General features: G+C 39.1%; 2 protein-coding genes across 3 annotated transcripts in view; one reads left to right on the forward strand and one right to left on the reverse strand.

Moving 5' to 3' along the window:
* antxr1d (ANTXR cell adhesion molecule 1d) overlaps positions 1 to 2,894 on the forward strand; it is a 33,354-nt gene extending 30,460 nt beyond the window's left edge. For both annotated transcript variants that reach the window (XM_077581703.1, XM_077581704.1), the window contains one exon: positions 974 to 2,894. In XM_077581703.1, coding sequence (XP_077437829.1) covers positions 974 to 1,279 — 306 coding nt within the window. In that variant the 3' untranslated portion in view covers positions 1,280 to 2,894. The remainder of the gene's footprint in view (positions 1 to 973) is intronic.
* Positions 2,895 to 3,320: 426 nt separating this feature from the next.
* On the reverse strand, positions 3,321 to 18,352 carry rrp12 (ribosomal RNA processing 12 homolog). Its single transcript, XM_077581702.1, has 34 exons — positions 18,115 to 18,352; positions 16,771 to 16,997; positions 16,572 to 16,655; positions 15,516 to 15,592; positions 15,330 to 15,435; positions 15,139 to 15,255; positions 14,913 to 15,051; positions 14,721 to 14,848; positions 13,255 to 13,353; positions 13,083 to 13,174; positions 12,887 to 12,998; positions 12,657 to 12,757; positions 12,456 to 12,570; positions 11,695 to 11,837; positions 11,486 to 11,607; positions 11,346 to 11,410; positions 11,077 to 11,239; positions 10,849 to 11,003; positions 10,705 to 10,772; positions 10,221 to 10,314; positions 9,982 to 10,140; positions 9,597 to 9,677; positions 9,414 to 9,519; positions 8,524 to 8,631; positions 7,600 to 7,757; positions 7,416 to 7,507; positions 6,378 to 6,533; positions 6,135 to 6,304; positions 5,131 to 5,229; positions 5,014 to 5,060; positions 4,863 to 4,938; positions 3,956 to 4,023; positions 3,773 to 3,855; positions 3,321 to 3,681 (listed from the first exon to the last, which is right to left on the reverse strand). The coding sequence occupies exons 1-34, from the start codon at positions 18,251 to 18,253 to the stop codon at positions 3,579 to 3,581; spliced, it is 3,852 nt and encodes a 1,283-aa protein (XP_077437828.1). The 5' UTR covers positions 18,254 to 18,352; the 3' UTR covers positions 3,321 to 3,578.
* Positions 18,353 to 18,745: the final 393 nt, after the last annotated feature.

The following is an 18,745-nucleotide window of genomic DNA, read 5'->3' on the forward strand; positions in this document are numbered from 1 at the left end:
TATTAAATTTTTGGAATATGAGTTAAGAAGCAAAATCCAGCCGTTTTTATCCATCTCACGGGGCAGCCATTTTGCCACCTGCTGTCGACTGAAGATTACATCAATGTTGCTCAGGCTCAGGCAACAACCAATCAGAGCTCACCTGTTTTCTTAAGCTGAGCTGTGATTGGTTGTTACTCGAGACCTGATCAACTGTGATGTCATCTTCAGTCGACGGCAAGTGGCGAAATGGCCGCGCCCTGAGATCGATAAAAACGGTGGATTTTGCTGCTTAACTCATATTCCACTAATGCAATATTAACCATAATACCATATTGAGATTAGTGGGACTGCATAGAACATGTTATTGTCCAAAAAAAAAGGGGGGGGGGGGTGACTTCCCCTGTAAAAATGCCAAACACGAAAACCTAAGGACAGTGTGTATCATTTAGCAGCATCTCGTGGTGAACTAATCATTGATTTTAAAACCCCACTATTAATTGAATAATATGGGGGGGGGGGGGATTATCACATCAATGTACATATTTTTTCCATATAATCATAGGTCTAGTTATCGCTAATTATGTTACATAGGCTGCACCGCGCCGACAGGAGGCTGGCATGTTTCGCCACCATCTTTCTGCTACAGATACCCAAAGAAGAACTTTGCGAACGTAGTTAGCCTACAGCTAGTGTTGGACCCAATAGGTCGACCGCCGCTTACCTTCCACGGCTGAGGTCTGCTGGTGTTCGTCGCTGAGTCTCCATCTGCTTTGCTCTCGCTAGCTTTTGCTAGCTTCTCCTGTTAGCCGCTCTTGTTTGCTGCTTCGGTTAGTTGTTGCTACTAGTCACTTTTGCTCACTCGGTCCAAAGGTATAATGCTACATTCACACCAACAATAATTAGAAAACAAAATACCAATTCTATGTTATTATTGATACTGATTGTTTATATGAAGTAATAATAAATTAATATTTATGTTGTGTCTTTACAGGGTCGCTGCATACGCTTCCACAGGGTCAAGGAAAGTGACTTAGCCACCTATACCCGCGACACCCCCCGCGCAGCCCCCTCACCCCCGTCCTCACCCCCCTCACCCCCGTCCTCACCCCTTCCCACCGCTTCTCTTCCTCCCGCACCGGCTGAGCAGCGACCCCTGGTCTCCAACTCGGTCCCCCGCACCAAACCCCCTTCCAGAGGCCCCCGCACCACGCCTCCGTCACGCACACTCCCTCCCGGGCCACCGCCATCCCGCACACCCCCGGGACCACCTCCTTCCAGACCCCCTCCTAGGCTGTGATGATGATGATGATGATGATGATACAAGTGGTCCAATTCCTGAAAGCCTGTGGGCTTTGTTGCTGGACAGCAAAAACATACTGAATTTATCCTGACATGCAAACCATTTTGTTACTTCAGTACACACATGGTGACTAATATGTAGAAGAAAGCATGTAGAAGTATTAGGATATTCTAGAACAGGGGGGAGAACCTATACTGACCTTTGGGCACATACAAATTCTTCAGTCTTGAGCGTACCTAACATGCATATTTTGGGAATCTGGGAGTGATTGGAACCAAGGACCTCAGAACAGTGAGGCAGACTTGCTAACCACTAGTTAATCAGGGTTTCTGCAGGTATTAGCAAATCTAATTTAATGCTTTTTACTGCCATTTTTAATGCAACTTGAAACTAATTTAATGCCCACGTCGTACTGCAAAAATACGTACATACGCGCACACTCATACATACACATACTGTTTATACATTAGGGCTGTCAGCCAATTACAATTTTAATCGTAATTAATCGCATGATTTACACGGTTAACTCATGATTAATCGCACATTATCAATTCTATTTGTACAATAATATAGTTTTCAAGTTTTTTTATACTCTTAACATAATAGTGGTTAAATGTTTCCAAACAAATTTTGTTGTACCTTTTAGTTTATGGATACAGAAATTGTATAGTAATTACTTTAATTGAAGTTAAATAGATAAATGTAACAGGAGTGTGCAGAATTGAATCATAGATTTGTGTTGAGGTAATTATCTGCCACTAGGTGGCATTAGTGTTTCATGTTGGTGACTTTTTTTGTCTTCTTTCAGATGAGAAGGAATTGGTATTTAGAACATGAAGCAACTTGTTGACTGCAGGCCATTTTTTTTATTGTAAATTATAGCTAATCACCAGTCCCCACAAATACATTTTCTTAAATCACATTTATTATTGCTAAATTGTGTTATAGTGACTCCATTGCATGATGAACGTTTTTACAGCAATTGCAATTACATTTTTAATGCATGTTAACATTGTGTTTAATGCTTTTTAATGCCATAATTTGACCAAAATCCATTTAAATGACCCGCGGAAGCCCTGATATTTAACAGTTCTATTGTTGCTTTTTTTTTTTTAGTATGGCCTTCCATAGGAAAAAAGGTTCCTCACCCTTTCTGGAATGTGTAGAAGATTCTGTCTGAGTAACTTTGCTTTTGTTTTATTACAGGAGATTTTAATAAAACAATTAAGTGTTGTAATGAATAGTCAATTGAAAAATGTTTTAAATGTAGACTACGCTCTGAGTTGCTGCAAATTTGGTGGACGGTCCTTTTACATTTCCCAAACGGCTCAAATTCTCGTTGCAACTGCAGGGCAGTTTCTACAGATTGTATTTATTTTGTTAGCCTTGGAGGTCAATACTAGGATTTCTCTTTTTCGGGCTATGTCAAGTTGTATGTTTTTTTTTTTTTTTAATGCAAGCAAGCCCTTCAAACTGACATCCATTTGTGGTCTTGTTACAAATTTAATACCAAAGATTGCCTTGTGCTTTTCTCTTCACTTCGTTTACTGACTGAAATGATCAATTTGCATTATTTCTGTATTAACAACTTCAATAAACTAATTTGTTTTTTTATGAGTCACCTCTTTCAGCTAATAAAAGTGATCCGTATATCTGCAATATTCAGACGCTTTAGCAGAAATCTGCTCGCGAGACGGTTTATGACATTTATTATTTAGTGCGGCAGTGCTTTTCCTGGAATTAAACAAATTGGCATTTAACCCCTGTCAGGACACTAATAATCCATCCGTGACATTTATGGAGTCACAATGCAAAACTTGATTTTTTTTATTTTATTATATTGGCGTGTATTCAAAGTCATATTTTAAGTTGAATTTTTAGCAGTAGGGATAAGGTTAAAAATACAGGGTAAGCAGAGCTGCTATGTGTTTCGTTGGATGCAGATTAGCTTGTGATACTCGTCAACAGCAGGTCACAGACTTGAAAAATTGAACCATTTTACATTTTGATTTAAAAAAATACATACACAGTACGTATGTCTTCTTGAAAGATTCTTTTTTTATTATTATAATTAACGCCTGATCTCACCCACAAGACAACACTGCTCTTAGATGGACAACAAAGGAAATACATATTACTTAGTCTTTACATCTCACTCAATGTGAAGAGCAGAATTAGTATTAGTAGAGGCAGTTTAAAACAAACTGATGTCCTCTTCACACGCACACAAGCCATACATGACGTCACCAAACACACACACACATCTGAATCTTCTTTGAAGAGTCATTCATGGTCTTCAGGCTTTCCTCTTGCTCTTCTGCATTTTTCTACCTGACAGCGCCCCCTTCTGGGCCCCTCTCACCATGCCCTTAAACTGGCCCTGCAGCTTAGCCCGCTTCCTGTTAGTGGAGAGCACACACACAAACGCACACCATGTCACTGACATCTTCTGTGAATGATATGGTTTGGAAAATAGCGTTCATACCATACCTGCGATTGAGCTGAGCCTTCCTAAGAGGGATGTAAGCATAAGGGTCCACTTTCCCTGACTTCTTAACATCCCCTTTTCCTTTCTGTAAAAAATAAAATAAAATTATATACATATATATCCATTTATTTATATTTACGCATATTTAGGCTGTCCTCATGTTTTCTGCATGCTGCTTCCTTCACCTTTGACTTGTACTCTGATCCAAAGTCTCTACTGGCTCCAAAAGGTCTGTGGATGCCTGAACCACCAGCTGAGTAAAACCATGGAAAAATCCATTAATTCGTTAAATTCAAACGGTAGGTATTCATTTAAAAAAAAAGATTTCCTACAAAATACAACAAAAGTGTCTAAATTAGATAAATTACTTCACCAAACTGCCTCTATTAAACATATAAATAAATATTACAGTACAAGTGTTTAACTAGGTCAAAATGATAAAAAATATAATAATAAACTTGTAAGTTTATAGCAGTTTTCAAGAAAACCAAGAATGTTCATCAGTGACCGAATGTTTTTACACTTAATCGCAAAAAATTAAGTAATAGCATTCATTTTTAAAGATGGCTAATGTGCTTGATTCAAATTTATATTATCATTCTAATGGCAGCAAATATCAAGAATATATATATATTTTTTTAATATCAGTTATATAATTAATCATGAGAATAATGAAATGTCTTTCAAGGATGGCCACTATATTATGATCACTATAGAATGAATGGTATACTGTATTCAATTAATTTGGCATAAGCTTAGAAAAATATGTTCTCTCTTAATAATAGATTGTATTTTGATACCATTACCTTTTATATCTTTCATTACTTTACCCTTATCCCAACAATATGCCATAAGGTATGAATAGTTTCATTCCATTTTGTGTGGAAGGTATTCTATTATTTACAAGACCATTTTCTAGTTTCAATTTTTACTATAGCCTGCGTATGCAGCAACAAAAGGGTCCTGCTTACATTTCATATGCAATTGTTCAAAAACAACTCAAATATGAGGAAAAACATAGATAACCATAAAACTAAATCTGCCTTAACCTCCTTATGCCTATTCCAGGGCTGTCAATAGTGTAGTGTATACCTTTATAGTTGAGATGTGGTTCTGTGTCCATGTCATCAAAGTTGTCATCTCCAAGTTTCCTCTTCTGTGTCTTTTTCTAAAATAAAAGAAATGCACATTCTAAAAAAATGGTGTTGTCCTTTGGCGGTTCATCAATGGTAAGAACACTTACGCTCTTCACTCCAGCCTCTTCCAGAATATCCTTCATCTCGCCGTCCTCTGTGAGAAGCGTGTTGCGTTATTCGAAAATTCCCGAGAGCTTGCAATTAATAAAGATGGTGACTGTTACCTTTCTGGTCATCCTCTTCTCTGATTATCAGCCGCCCGTCTGATGTCACCTTGAAACCGTGTGCCACCTTGGTGTTCTTTTTCTTCTCAGGGTTGGTGGCTGCCAGAGGCAAAATATTCAATAGTCAAAACTCAATCAATAGACAGGGATTTGAAAGATTATGCAAAGTACTTTTGCCTTGCATTTTAGAACTGTTCAATTATATTGGCACACAATTATACATTTCACACTCAGTAAGAACATTTGTGAGTAATTCAGATGAACATTTTTCTTTTTTTTCTAATCCCAAATTAATCACACGTTATATCTGTTCTAAATGTTTGTATGTAAAAGTTTTTCATAGTCTTGTTAACATAAAAGTGAACAAATATGAATACAAAAATTGTATCATTTGGTATCGTACTTATTTAGTTCACTGATCCATGAAATTAAAATAAATTACTATTTTAAAAAAAATGTAATTTTATAGTAAGTAATTCATTCAAGTTATTTGAAATTAAAAAGATAAACTTAACTGTTAAAAGTTGCATAGATTTGTGTTCAGCTAATTTTCTGCTACTAGGTGGCATTAGTGTTTTTGGACATTGGTGAAAGGAATAGTACATTTTTTCTTTTCAAATTCAGAGCAACTGTTTTTTGGAACATGCAGCAACTTGTAGACTCTGGTCCATTTTGTTCATTGTAAATTACAACTGGTCGACAGTCCCCCACAAAAACATATTTTTATCACATTTATTATTGCTAAATTTTGTTAATGACTCATTTGCACGTTATATGTAAAACAAAGCATGAACAACAATATTTTTAACATCAATTGTATTATTACTTTTAATGCTTTGTAATGTCATTTAAGGCCTTAATTTGAGCAAAATCCAATAAATGACCTGTAAGGGCTTTTAATAACGATATAAAAAAAATACCTTTAATGTAATGAATGTACATTATATAGTATATAATGAAAAAATATATATCTTGATTAATGTATTTTTTGTTTTGTTTTTTACCAAGCACTCTTTGTGAAACTTTAGGATCCAAGAAGTTGAGCGGGTCATCCTCCTCTCCCTCTTTCAGCCAGGCCTGACCCTTCTGCTGCTTGCCGCCTTTCTTCTTCCTCCTAGCCTTGCCTTCATCATCTGACGGCTCGCTGTCCGACCCCGCCAGGATGTCCTCAATCCTGAGAAGATAAAACCAACCGGGTTTCACATTAATACGTGTAAGCGCTGCATGCGAACAAAGAGGTATTGTACCCGTCATTGGCGGCTTTGGGAGCCTCCTCTTCGCTGTCTAAGTCTTCCTGTTGCTCCGCCGCTTGTTTCTTTCTCTTATTGCGAGCCTCTGTTTTACGAATGTTGCACACAACCTTGTTGTATTCAAGAGACAGCATTCTTTTCACCACCTCGAACCTGCACACAACAGCACACCGTGATGCCTTTAAAAGAATAATGGCACTCTACACAAATAGAATGATTTTTCGCATTTAATAGCCCTCTCGCCTTGACCTGCAGGGGGCAGTATAACACATTATACTTAGTTTTGATGGAGTAACGACCACGATCACGTCCAAGTATGAACATAAGCCTGTGAATATTGCTATATTGTCCATTTGCATGTGTTGCTGCTCATTTGTGTTCAAATTACTTAAAGGGCAATAACTACTGCAACATCAACCCTAGTTCAATCTATGGCGCTTCACATGATGTGTTAGAATAAAGATAGCAGACTTTTCAATGAAAAATGTTATCACAGTTGCTCAGGACTAGGTAACAACCAATCACGTCTCAGGTTCCAAACATCACATGATCACAGAACACAGCTGAGCTGTGATTGGTTACCTGAGCCCAGTTAACAAGTGGCTAAATGGCTGCCTATTTTGACACAATATATTAATCAGAATACCATGTTTAGACTAGTGGCGACACACAGAACATGTTATTGTAAAGAAAAGTTTTAACTTGACTTCATCAAAAAATATGTATTTACTACAAATAATGCATCTTAGTTCTACTATCTATGCCAGTGACATATTGACAAGTAGAACAATTAAATGCTCATCCATTTGATAACAGAGGGTACAATTAATCTGCCTATTCATTTTTTTTTTTAGAAATTTAAGTTTGGCCGTGTGCTTTACATTGAGACTTTTCATAGTTTGAAATACAAGCTTTGCTACAATACAAGGTTGGAAAACATAGTTCTACAGTCCTCAGTTCAGTTCTCCAATTTCTGTGTGAGAAATTAAGGGAGCACATACACAGAGAAAAACACAATATTCCCCCACGCCTTACCCAAATTTCCTGATAAACTTGGTGAGGATGTTCTTAAGATGGACTCTGAAGTGTCGCCTTGCGTCATCGGTCAAACTATTAATCCCATCCAACTGGCACAAAAACAAACGTTACAAACACCCATCTCCAAAAGAGGACTCCATGTTATTCACAATGTGATATTCACGGTGTGTCCGGTGCGTACCATGACACTGAGATGAGACGCCAACGTCTTCGTATCCATGGCAAAAAGGATGACCTTGATGAAGCTCAGTGCGGCCTTGACCACTTCTCTGGTGCGCAAGGTCAGCAGCAGGCACACGTTGTGCAGAAGCTGCTCCATGGTGGACACCTCAATGGAGTCTACAATAAACAACATTAATTTATTTCACTCTTGGATAAGTCTACACACCCCTGTTCAAATGGCACGTTTTTGTGTAATAAAAAAAATCAAACCAAGATATTTCTCATCATTTTTCCCTGTTATTAACTCATTGACTCACAGCCATTTTCACTGAAGCAATCTCTTTCCCTCCCGGCTGTTTTACTGGATTTAATTTATTATGCCCCGGCCCACAGAATATCGTGTTGTATTGTTATAAAAACATGGAACCAACCAAAAGAAAGATTAGAGTCTCTTCTTCCATCAGGAAAAAAGTATATGTCTATCTGTTTCAGTTCTGCAGCAATTACCATTAGAATTTAGCTAAGTTTCAGCTTTATTCACAAATCTATTTAGAACTTTGGGTAAACAAGCTTTTTTTTCAACATGGCCCTCTTTAGCTCTGCTGCCACCTGCTGACCATTTGTGTAATTACCATTTTTCAGCTGTTCTTTGCAGTTGAGAGGCTGCATCAAAGCCTTCTGTATGCTTTAGTCAAGCATAAAAAACATTTTAAAAAATATATAAATATGTCCTTGGGACATTTAAAATAGAACGTATTTATACGTTTTGGTGAGCAAATAAGTTAACTACAACCTGAAGAGGTCCATTGGGGGGAAAAAAATTACAATTGCGTTTTACAGGTTATAGGTTACATTAATGGCTGATTTTTTTTTTATTATAACAAAAACCCGGCATATTAAGGGCCGTGTACATTTTTAATAGCCATTATTCCACGTGCCATACCTTTATACTCGTACACCAATCGTGTGAGTGCCAACACAGTGCAGGTGACAATGGTGATGGGACCTGAGAGACCTGCATACACCATCACCAGATACTGCTTGATGGCCTCTAAAACACAAACGCACACAAACAAATGTATTAATTGAACCTCTAAAGAGTTCTTCTCCAACAAAGTTACCATCTTGATTTGTTCACAACTTGGTTTAGATTTTCCACAGATTTTGATCTAAAATTTGTGCAAGGAGTCAATACGATGCTTGCAGGTAAACGATGCCTGGAAGATGGAGTTAAATGATAGCAAGCTAACTGGAATAACAAATCTTTTTTGTTTTTATTCATTTAACCACGGCTACCAGATGTTACATAATATGCAATTAACTGCTGAGTGAACTCAATAACCATTAGGGATTTATTCTTTAAATGTTCCAATAAAATGTATGAATAGATTATGGATTAAAGGTTAAATATACTATTAATCTTGAGGGGTCTATAATTTTGGGGGGGGAGACATAGATCCACTGTTACAAATGTGAGATAAAAAATGTCACTTGTGTGCATTAGCTTCTAACTTCTATTGAGCGTCTCCCTTGTATGGAGCCAAACTTTATTTATTCATTTAATTATAATCAGTCAATAAAAAAGCTCATATTTTAGCAAGTTATTACTGGAGCTTTAGCTTTTAGATAATTCCTAACAAACATGACTTACTACAGGCACCAAAAGTTGTGGTTATGTTTTTTTATAAATAGTTTGAAAGCTAATATGTCACAATTCCCATGATTTAACTATTGGAATGATCATAAAGCAATGAAAAATTCCCTATGCCAATCCAAACTTTCACCTCATTGTCAATCCAATACATTTTCTTTACTTCTCCTTTGTTAGTTTACCTTGAACGTTACCGCAAAAGCGCACAAACGCGTTTCCTATTTCCACCAGCAGAGTGTACGCATTCTTGCGAGCGCCCACAGACATTTCCTTGGTGCATAAAATCACCTGAAGAAGAGAGCATCCTCGTATAAATGTCAGGAATCAGTTCCTTGTACACTGTGCGTTAGCGTATGTTTGGCTACCTCTGGCAGCAGCAAGGCAATGAAGTCTTTGTGTTCTTCGTCGAGTCTTTTCGTGATGTGGATCAGACACTTCAGTCGCGGCTGAGAACAGCAATGGTGGGAAATTATACATATAAAAAGAAACTTATTCAATAATCATCCCACCAGGCATATTATGAACAGCCCTCAATAGTACAGTTGTCCACCAATGCAAACTACAACCACAATAATAAAGTCACTTCACTGACAGTGGCAACCAAAACAGAACATTAAAACTTGAATGTTCATATTTTTCTTAATTCTTTATTATTATTTTTTATGTTTATTTTTAATTTTAAAGGCACACTTTTCTCAGAGACATCAGATTGTGCAGGTGCCACACTAGTGTTTTGTACTCTCTTCTCACCCTTTTTGCTGGCGATGAAGCACTTTTCAGAGTTTCCAGCAAGACTGCCTTTAAAGTCTCGAGGTTGCCCAGGACGAACGACCGGCACTCGTCTCGCTCCCCTGCGCACATCTCCTCAAGCACGCGGTAAGCCTTCTTCTGCATGCCCGGTTCTTTCATCTAAACGGCAAGACGGATGGTTGAGAGAACAACAAACAAGTTTGAAGCTTGCCACGCTCTGACTGCACATGCGCTCAAACCTCCAAATACGGCCTGATGAGCTCAAATGTCGTCGTCATTGTTAGCAGATCCAAGAAGGGCGCCATGGCAACCACAAGGTCCATCATTGACAACCTGAGTAGTGGACAGCGATATCACTCTTTATCATACAGCCTTAAAAAGTGCTACAGTTAATCAGTGGGTGCCTCCTTCATTTGAACAATTAAATGCCTCCCTCTTAGAGTTTTCTCATGATAAATTAAACTGATAGTAGTTAACCTTCAAAGTTTTGCTGCTAGCCAAAATAGCAGCAGTTACGGAGGCACATATGTAGCTTTCTTAATACAAATGTGTTCCTCATGTATTAATTAATTAATTTAATTACCTTTCTCCATAATTCTCTGTTTTCTGTATATGTACTTTTGCATCTGCCGTTGCGTAAATAAACACCCACAGTAGATTCCTTAACTTTCAACAGACAACTGAAACTATATTACATACTTATACTGTATAAAGTTAACTTACCGGGTGAACTCTGTGCTTTCGGTACTCGTCAATCTCTCTGTGCCTTTTTGCAGAAACGTCTTGATCATCTAAGGGAAATTAGGCTTTTATTAGCAAGTTTTTTTTTTTTTTTTAAATCAACACACTGCATGCTTTTGAGCTAACCTGCAGTTCAGTGACCGTCAAGTAGACTTTGATGGTGTCCAAGACGGCCATCCTGTAGGCTCCGGACTCTCCGTCGGCAGGCTGCTGGCTGTACACGTTGAAAAGGATGGGCAGGAAGTTCTTGGAGAAGCGGCCCACTTCGGCTTTTTCCTCCTCTGCAGACACGGAGAGGTGATCAGAGACGGCGGTGCCACCAAAGGCAACGACTTGCCACACAAAACAACGTGCCAGTCGTGCAGCTCTTATTGATGATGGTGCGCAGGGCGTGGCAGATGGTGAGCCTCAGGTCGGGCCGCTCGTTGATGGCCGTGCCGAGAGAGCGGGCGATGCCTTTGAATGACGCCACCAGGTCCACGGGACACGTGCAAAAACCGGGAAGCATGGTCCAAATCTGAAAAACGCATGCTGCTTAAAACTACATCCACTCATGTCACTAATGCCCATGGTGTTTTATGGCTAAGTATGGAGAATTGCTGGACACATCAAAAAGCACTTACTTGAAGCTGTAAGATCTGATAGACTTTGGCTACCAGTTTCTGACCCGCTTCCTCCAACTCTTCAGCTACAACACAATAGGAGGCAAATCATTAGCCAGCGTCATATTTAAATTGATTATTTGACAGATGTTCAGATGTACATCTCTGCTTGAGCGTGGAGGCCAGAGGGAGGAAATAGGAAGTGAAGAAGCCCAGGTGACTGTTCTTGACGTGATCGCGGATGACCGGGACAAGCCAGCTCCGCGGGAACTCCAGATCATCACTGGTGACCACACGCAGTGCAGTTATGTAAAAAAAAAAAGACCTATTATAGTATTGTTAGAATTATGTGTGAGTGCGGAGCACTTACTCATAGCCAGTGATGTTGAGAGGCACCACTCCCAACACAACGTCAGGGCCCATGCTCTGAACAGCGCCACCAACCGCCAGATCCAGCTCACCAATATATGGGAAGTGAGGAGTGGCCCGCAGGTCAGCAAGAGACTGCAAAGACTACAAGCAGAAGGGGGAGATTCATAAATACAGTACTAATTTTCCATGACAAAATGATTTCACTGACATACTTTAATTACAAAATGAGTCAATCACTTGCCCAAAAAAAACTTGGACACTTTTTAAAATACTGATTAAATGATTGGTTTGTGGTCATTTGCATTTCCTTCTACAGTGGTGAGCAATATGGGTAAGTTTGTCTAATGATGTCTATTTTATGAATCCTGTGTTTTGACCAAAAAGAAATAAGACATTTGGGACTTTTATTTTAAAATCCATTTAAAGACAGGAGTCCTTATCATCCGCAAGACAGTCATGGAATCAGCTATCAGGCTTGTACTTTCTCACAATTAATAAAAACTTATATTAATTGTTAGCCTCATAACTTTGATTTAAGTTATGGTGTGAACAACCATCATCTGGTGTGACCAATGTAAAGCTTAGCCTTTCCATGGTAGAGGCATGTCCTAAATTATAGGTGTTCTAAATTGTAGATAATACTAAAATAATAAATTAACTGTGCTGGGTCTGGTAAAATCTGTATCAGTCAATAATCCATATATCTAGTAAAATGAATATTCTGACATTAGATCATATTTACCACCTGTATCACTGTACCTTGGTCATGACAGGGTGTGCATGTTTGCCCGCAACTTTGTAGAAGCAGCCGAGAATTTGTAAAACAAAAGGCCAGGAAGCATGGAAGCGATAGGACAAACCTTCCTCTACAACACTGAAACACGCACATGAAAACACCGCACGCATTAGCATCACGTCATTTCCTATAAATCGTTTCAAAATGAAAACAGCTCTGCTAACCGAAACATTTTGCAGACATAGGAGGGGTTCCCTGCAGAGGCCGTAGCAGAAACCATGCCGATTTCCTCAATACGCGGACCCACACACTCGGTCAGCAGTGTCTGAAATATGAACATGAACCAGTTTTATGCATTAACCATTATTTTTTTATATTTTATTTGAAGATATGCCCAATATACTGTGGATAACGCTGCATGTTTTAAATCATCCTTTTGTGGACACTCCTTTACCTTGAGCATGCTGGTGGCCGCAGAGACCACCTTCATGTGAGGCGACAACAGGCAGGACATGGCGGCCGAAAAGAGGCGAGGCAAGTGGCCCAGACTCAGTGAACTCTGCAAACTGCAGAAATGACACACTCGCTCATTGAAACGTCAAGACAACTCACTTGAAAAGTCCCAAGAAAATTTCTTAAGAGTGTGTTACCATGCTAGGTTAACATGCGCCTTCTCCATGACAGCAAGCCAGGCCAGCAGAGGCTGCAGGTCATTCTCACTGGGCAGGTAGTCGTACAGAGCCTATATAGAGAAAAAAAATGATAATTCATATCATAATCTATAGCAGGACAACTTTTGTTTTCAAGTTGCTCCAGTCTTACTGTGATGATTTGTGCGTTGAGTTCAGGTGACAGATTTGAGGTGCCTGGCTTCCCGCTGAAGAGTCTGTGGAAGGTCTCCATGGCACTGGCGGTCACCAGCTTCACACAAAAAAAACAATAGCAATTGCCATCTTGTTGCAGCAACATTAATTAAGTCAAATGTGCAAACAATGTGAAATATAAGGAATAAAAAAGTAACTGTTGTTAATATGGGAGCACATAGCATATTGGGGTTACACTGAAAATAAAAGACTAAAACGGGAATACAGTTGTATCTTTTTCTCATATCTTTACTTTGCCTGCATAGAGATAAACAACACAGATTATGATTTAGATTAATTAAATATTCAGTATTTGGGGTTGATTTTCTAATTGACTTGTTAAATAACCTTTTAAATGTCCAAAGTACATGACTTAACTAAAATCTTGAAAATGTGTGGCATTTTATCTCAAAAGTATTTATTTAAATATATTTTTACATTTTTCTCTGAATATTTTTTTGCAGGAGCACTCATAATCCTTTGTAAATTAGTATTGCTGTCATCAACAAGTTGCTTTTTTAAAATTTGTTAAAATTTCTTATTGTTACCAATACCCCTTTCAAAGAGTACAGAGCTTATAATTATTGTATTTATTCTCAACAAAAGCGTTTTCAATTGAAATCAAAACTCTACACGTCTCAGAACATGCAAGTTCCATGCAATTGTTTTTTTCCTCCAAAATATTTTTCAGGTTGCTCTGACAATTTTAACAACAATATATTTGTGTGGGGAAACTGTGGTCCTTAGCTAACAACTCTAATTGCCAGATTAATCTATCATTTTTCTAATAAATTAATTGCTTAGAGACCTTGTTTGAATTGGTGTACAAATGCTCGGAATTTCAGCCTCTAATCAGTAAATGGATGGGATGGAAGTGCAGCTCTGTGTCGATGTACGGCGTGCGCTAGCTAAGCCAGATGCTGCCCTGATGAAATTTTTAAGTTGCAATTTCAAAAATCTAGTATGCTCGCATGCGTCCCTAGTGATGTAATCAACGCACAAATGGATGCATGGATGGACAGATATATTTTAGCCGAGTGTGACCCTTTGGGGCACTTCATGTTGGGCTAGGTGTTGTCGGGCGTATCCCCCTGAAGTGAACTTGGAGAGAGAAAAAAAACTAAGTCAAGACAACTTTTATAGATTGAAATTTAAAAATTTAAAATATAAAAATGGGCCATGCCAATCGGATGAAGTTTTTGACCGGATTGAACGACCCCAAAAAAATCTGATTAATCGATTACTAAAATAATTGTTAGCCCCACTCTTGTATTTTGTTTTCTATAACCTTATTAAGTCTAAAACGTGAAGTGTTCCAGATAGTGACTGCTTTTCAGTTTCAGTAGATCAGCTTGCACATCTGTTTGCATGCACAAACATTTGATAATTTGTTTGTTTTCAACAGAGCTTCCACAACGTTCTCACCACATGGCTGAGTGTCATGACTCGCAGCAACGTCTCACAACACGACTTGATGGCCCCCAGGGGGAACGACGATATCAGTTCCTTCAGGAGGCCCAGCATGTGGAGCGTGGTGGTGTCTTCTCTCCGCCCTGCACATGGAGAATAACAGAACGTCAACATCTTCATTAATGGCAGGTAGAAAAAGTGGCCTACCTCCTGCCTGCTCCATCAACTTGATACAGAACTTGGCTGTGGACGCGGCAACAGGGTGATGGGCGGGCGAGTTGTCTGCAAACAGGAAGTCGCTCCCTCGGAGGATAGAGCACACGGCCTGCTGCGCCGCTTTACGCACCTGCACGGACATATGAGGACATGCGCTCCTGAAAATGGACGGATGGATATTTCCTCCACACAAAAAAATGGAGATAAGTGAGCTGACCTTGGGTTTGCTATCCACGGCGAAATTGAGTAGCCCGTCGTACGCCTGAAGAGTGGATGGGTAAGTCCAGACAGTCACGTCCTGTTTCCTCAAAAGAGTGGCCAAGCATGACAAAATCTAAGGAGGAAAGCAACAAGACGATCAACCTGATGTGCCTGAAAACGACTGAGAACAAACGAGATTGTATTCACCCATCTGAGAGACGAGGACCTTTCAGACAATGCCTGCTGGGACATGATGTCCATCAAAGCCTTGTTGGTGACCGAGAATTTGGAAATGAGCACCGGGGCGGGGACCCTGAAAGCAGCCAATGGCATTTATTAATTTCATTCTTCAACAACTTTGACATGAATGCATCCATTTGTGTGTGGGCAAACCTTTTCATGGTGAGGTTGAGGAGGTACGCCACTGCGGCCTGTGATTCCGCTGAATCCACCACCTCCAGAGTGGTCATCTACATACACAACACACACACATGCTGTTGATATTTGTAATAATATTAAAATGTTAATACATTGTCTGTACTAGGGATAGACGATTATTGGCGCTGATATTCAGCATTTTGACAAATATCGACATCAGCCATTTTGAAGAATCATACGGATAACAGATCTATTTAAAAAAGTGTACAGCAGAAAAAAACACTTCAGGAAAGTCATTAAAAATTTTATAGATGCTGCTGACCCTGGGAACTCTCTGCACTGTCTGTTTTTGTTTGAAATTAAAATTAAGATAAGTACAATTTTAATACTTCTGATATTTTAGAAAACTTTATTTACTATAGAAAACAATAGGGAGCCATTTACTTCAGTTTTTATTTACTTTTTGAAGACATGCTACTGCCCCTGAGAGATCCCTGAATCGTTTCTAAGATTCTTAAAACAAAGATGTCTATTGCAGGGATGGCGAGATCCGGTCCTCAAGGATATTTCCCTTCTTCAAAACAGCTGATTCATGATCAGCTCATCAGCAAGCTCTACATAAGCCTGATAACGATCCTGTTACTTGGAATCAGCTGCAGTTTGAGTAGGGAAACCTCTAAAACTTGCAGGACTGCGGCCCCGAGGACTGTAGTTTGCCTTCCCTGGTCTACTAAGATTTGTTTTTACTCAAATATTTTATGAATCCTAAAAGTTGTTCAATAATCATATGCTTAAAAATTCAGAGCTGGAGTTTATATATTTTTTTATCTATTTTGATGCCAATATATTCCCCTTGGTTGAAAATGAATATCGGCCCCAAATATCATTTATCGGCGTCCTTGGCTTTACTAATAATCTGTATCGACCCTGAAAAAAACATATCTGTCGATCTCTAGCCTTTACAGTTAATAACGTTTTAGGTGGTGACAGTTTGGACTACAATTGATCCATGCGTCACGGCATGGACTGTGGTCAACCTTTAAAGTATCACTGCTAAGTCAGCACACATACCAAAGCAGCAAAGTACTCCGTCTCTGTTTCCTTTCCTCCTTGACTGCGAATCACCTCTGTTACAGCTGCCAACACAGCGCAGATCTGCAACGCACATTTGTAACCTATGTTACTATTACAAGTGAAGACAGAATCCTCAACATAGAATCCAACAGATATACGTTCCTTTAGGATGGCAGACATCCACTTCTCTTCCTACCTCTTTGTGAGCGGCCGAGTTGGATTCCCAGAAGCGTTGCACCTTCCTAAAGGTCAAGTTGGAGCAGTCCGAGAGGCCGCTTAGGAAGGTGCCCGACGTCCTCTCCGAGAACGCCTGGTCCGGCTCGTCCTCCATACGCGCATCTTTCTGGCTCGTTTTGATCTCCAGTGGACCCGTTTGCAGCTCATTGTGGAGCTTGAGCGCATCAACTGTCAGATCACTTTTTTCTGTCACACACACAACATTACGACAATTTCATGGAGTTTATGTAAAGTAAACTGAATTTATTAAGCATTAATTTTTCATCATTCCTATATTATTCTATTTAATTGGCAGTGGTTATTTTGCCATGACCGGTTCCGAAATTCACTTGCTAGCATTATTTTGCCGTGAACGACTTTACCATGTGTCATGCACTGTGCGTGGTTCCTGCCTCGCTTCACCCCTTTCTGTCTCTTCACAAAGTTTTCATTTTGTTTTGCCACTGGAAAAAAGGCTCTAATCGTGATTACTAGCCTAATCACAACCCTCTGAGCAAGGTTATCAAGCATAGGGACACACTTTGTGACTGGTCAAATGCAGCAATCCCGTGTTCTACTTTTTTAAAAGTGGGAAAATTATCAACACAGAGCGAATCCAACGCGAATCCAACGCAGCATAAAAGTCAAATGGGAAAAACACGCCGCCGTTTTCACAAGATTCATGGCGAAATAACTGGTCAATTCTTGTTGGTTGTTTAGTAAACATAGTAAAACATTTAGTAAGCATAATTAAAATAAATTAATAAACCAATAAAATAATAATAATAGAAAGGTACGTGGAGGTACAGTATTTGAACCCGTGACGCAGCAGCTACGAGGCACCGCTTGACCCACTACGTCTCCGGATTGTACACATACATCGGTGCAGAATTTCTCGCGCGATTCACGGCAAAATAACGCTAGATGGCGATTTGCCGGTCATGACAAAACAACCACTGCGTATTTACTGTAAATTATTTGATACAATAATCAGGTATAATGATAAAAGATAATTACAATTACAAAGTATACGCGTATTTTATGAAAACAATTACGTAAAAATTAAAAAAAAGTCATACACTGAACAGACCAAAACATTAAGTAAACTTGTCCTGCACTGAACTACCTTTACAGTTTTAAATGAGTAAAAGGTCAATTCGTGCATTTGTTGACTTTCCATGTATAATAGAGAGGAAACTTTGATTACGCAAAATACTTTTAAGCGACCCAAATCAAATGGCAAAGCTGTGGACTGAAGCTAACTGGCTAGCACCAGCTAAAGTTAGCCCAGCCCCTTAACCACGTGCTAAAGGAAAAACTTTACCGGAAGGTCGGCTGAAGAAGCGACTTTTAGCAGCATGGCGATATCGACTCGTCTGCGGATTGGAGTCGCTGCTGTGTCCTTTCTTCCATCGTTTGAGTTTCGAGCCCGTCCCAGATCGAAGTTTTCCCGATTTGACCATTATCAGGCTTTCCCTGCTTGCTGCATGCGTTCCCTGGTCACACAGATGACTCCGTCGCTCTTCCGATGACGTCAAAAGACAACTCCCCAGATTGTTTTGCCTGCAGAAGGCGCTGTCTAGCTCAAAATTAAAATGTCTGCATGCAATGCTGTCTCAAAGCTTGCTTGCCCGTATGTTAAAGTTCCAATGTGTGTGCGTGAATGTGCATGTTTTTTAAAGGGACAGTAATATACTTTTAGTTTATGTTGATTATAGTTAACTTCTACATTTCTTGACCGATTCCAGTCGTTTAAATTTTAAACTGTTCAGCTCATTTACATTTTTTAAAATACATTTTCAAAAAAAAAAACATTATGATTTTTTTTTTAATTAAATGGAATGGACTGCTATTTAAATACTGTTTTTTTTTAGCTATTACAAGTGCTACTACTAAAAGTCCTACTACTATACTACTACTACTATTGCTACAAGTACTACATGCGTCTTTCCACC

The sequence above is a fragment of the Vanacampus margaritifer genome, chromosome 12, assembly GCF_051991255.1.
Source record: "Vanacampus margaritifer isolate UIUO_Vmar chromosome 12, RoL_Vmar_1.0, whole genome shotgun sequence".
NCBI classification, from domain to species: Eukaryota; Metazoa; Chordata; class Actinopteri; order Syngnathiformes; family Syngnathidae; genus Vanacampus; species Vanacampus margaritifer.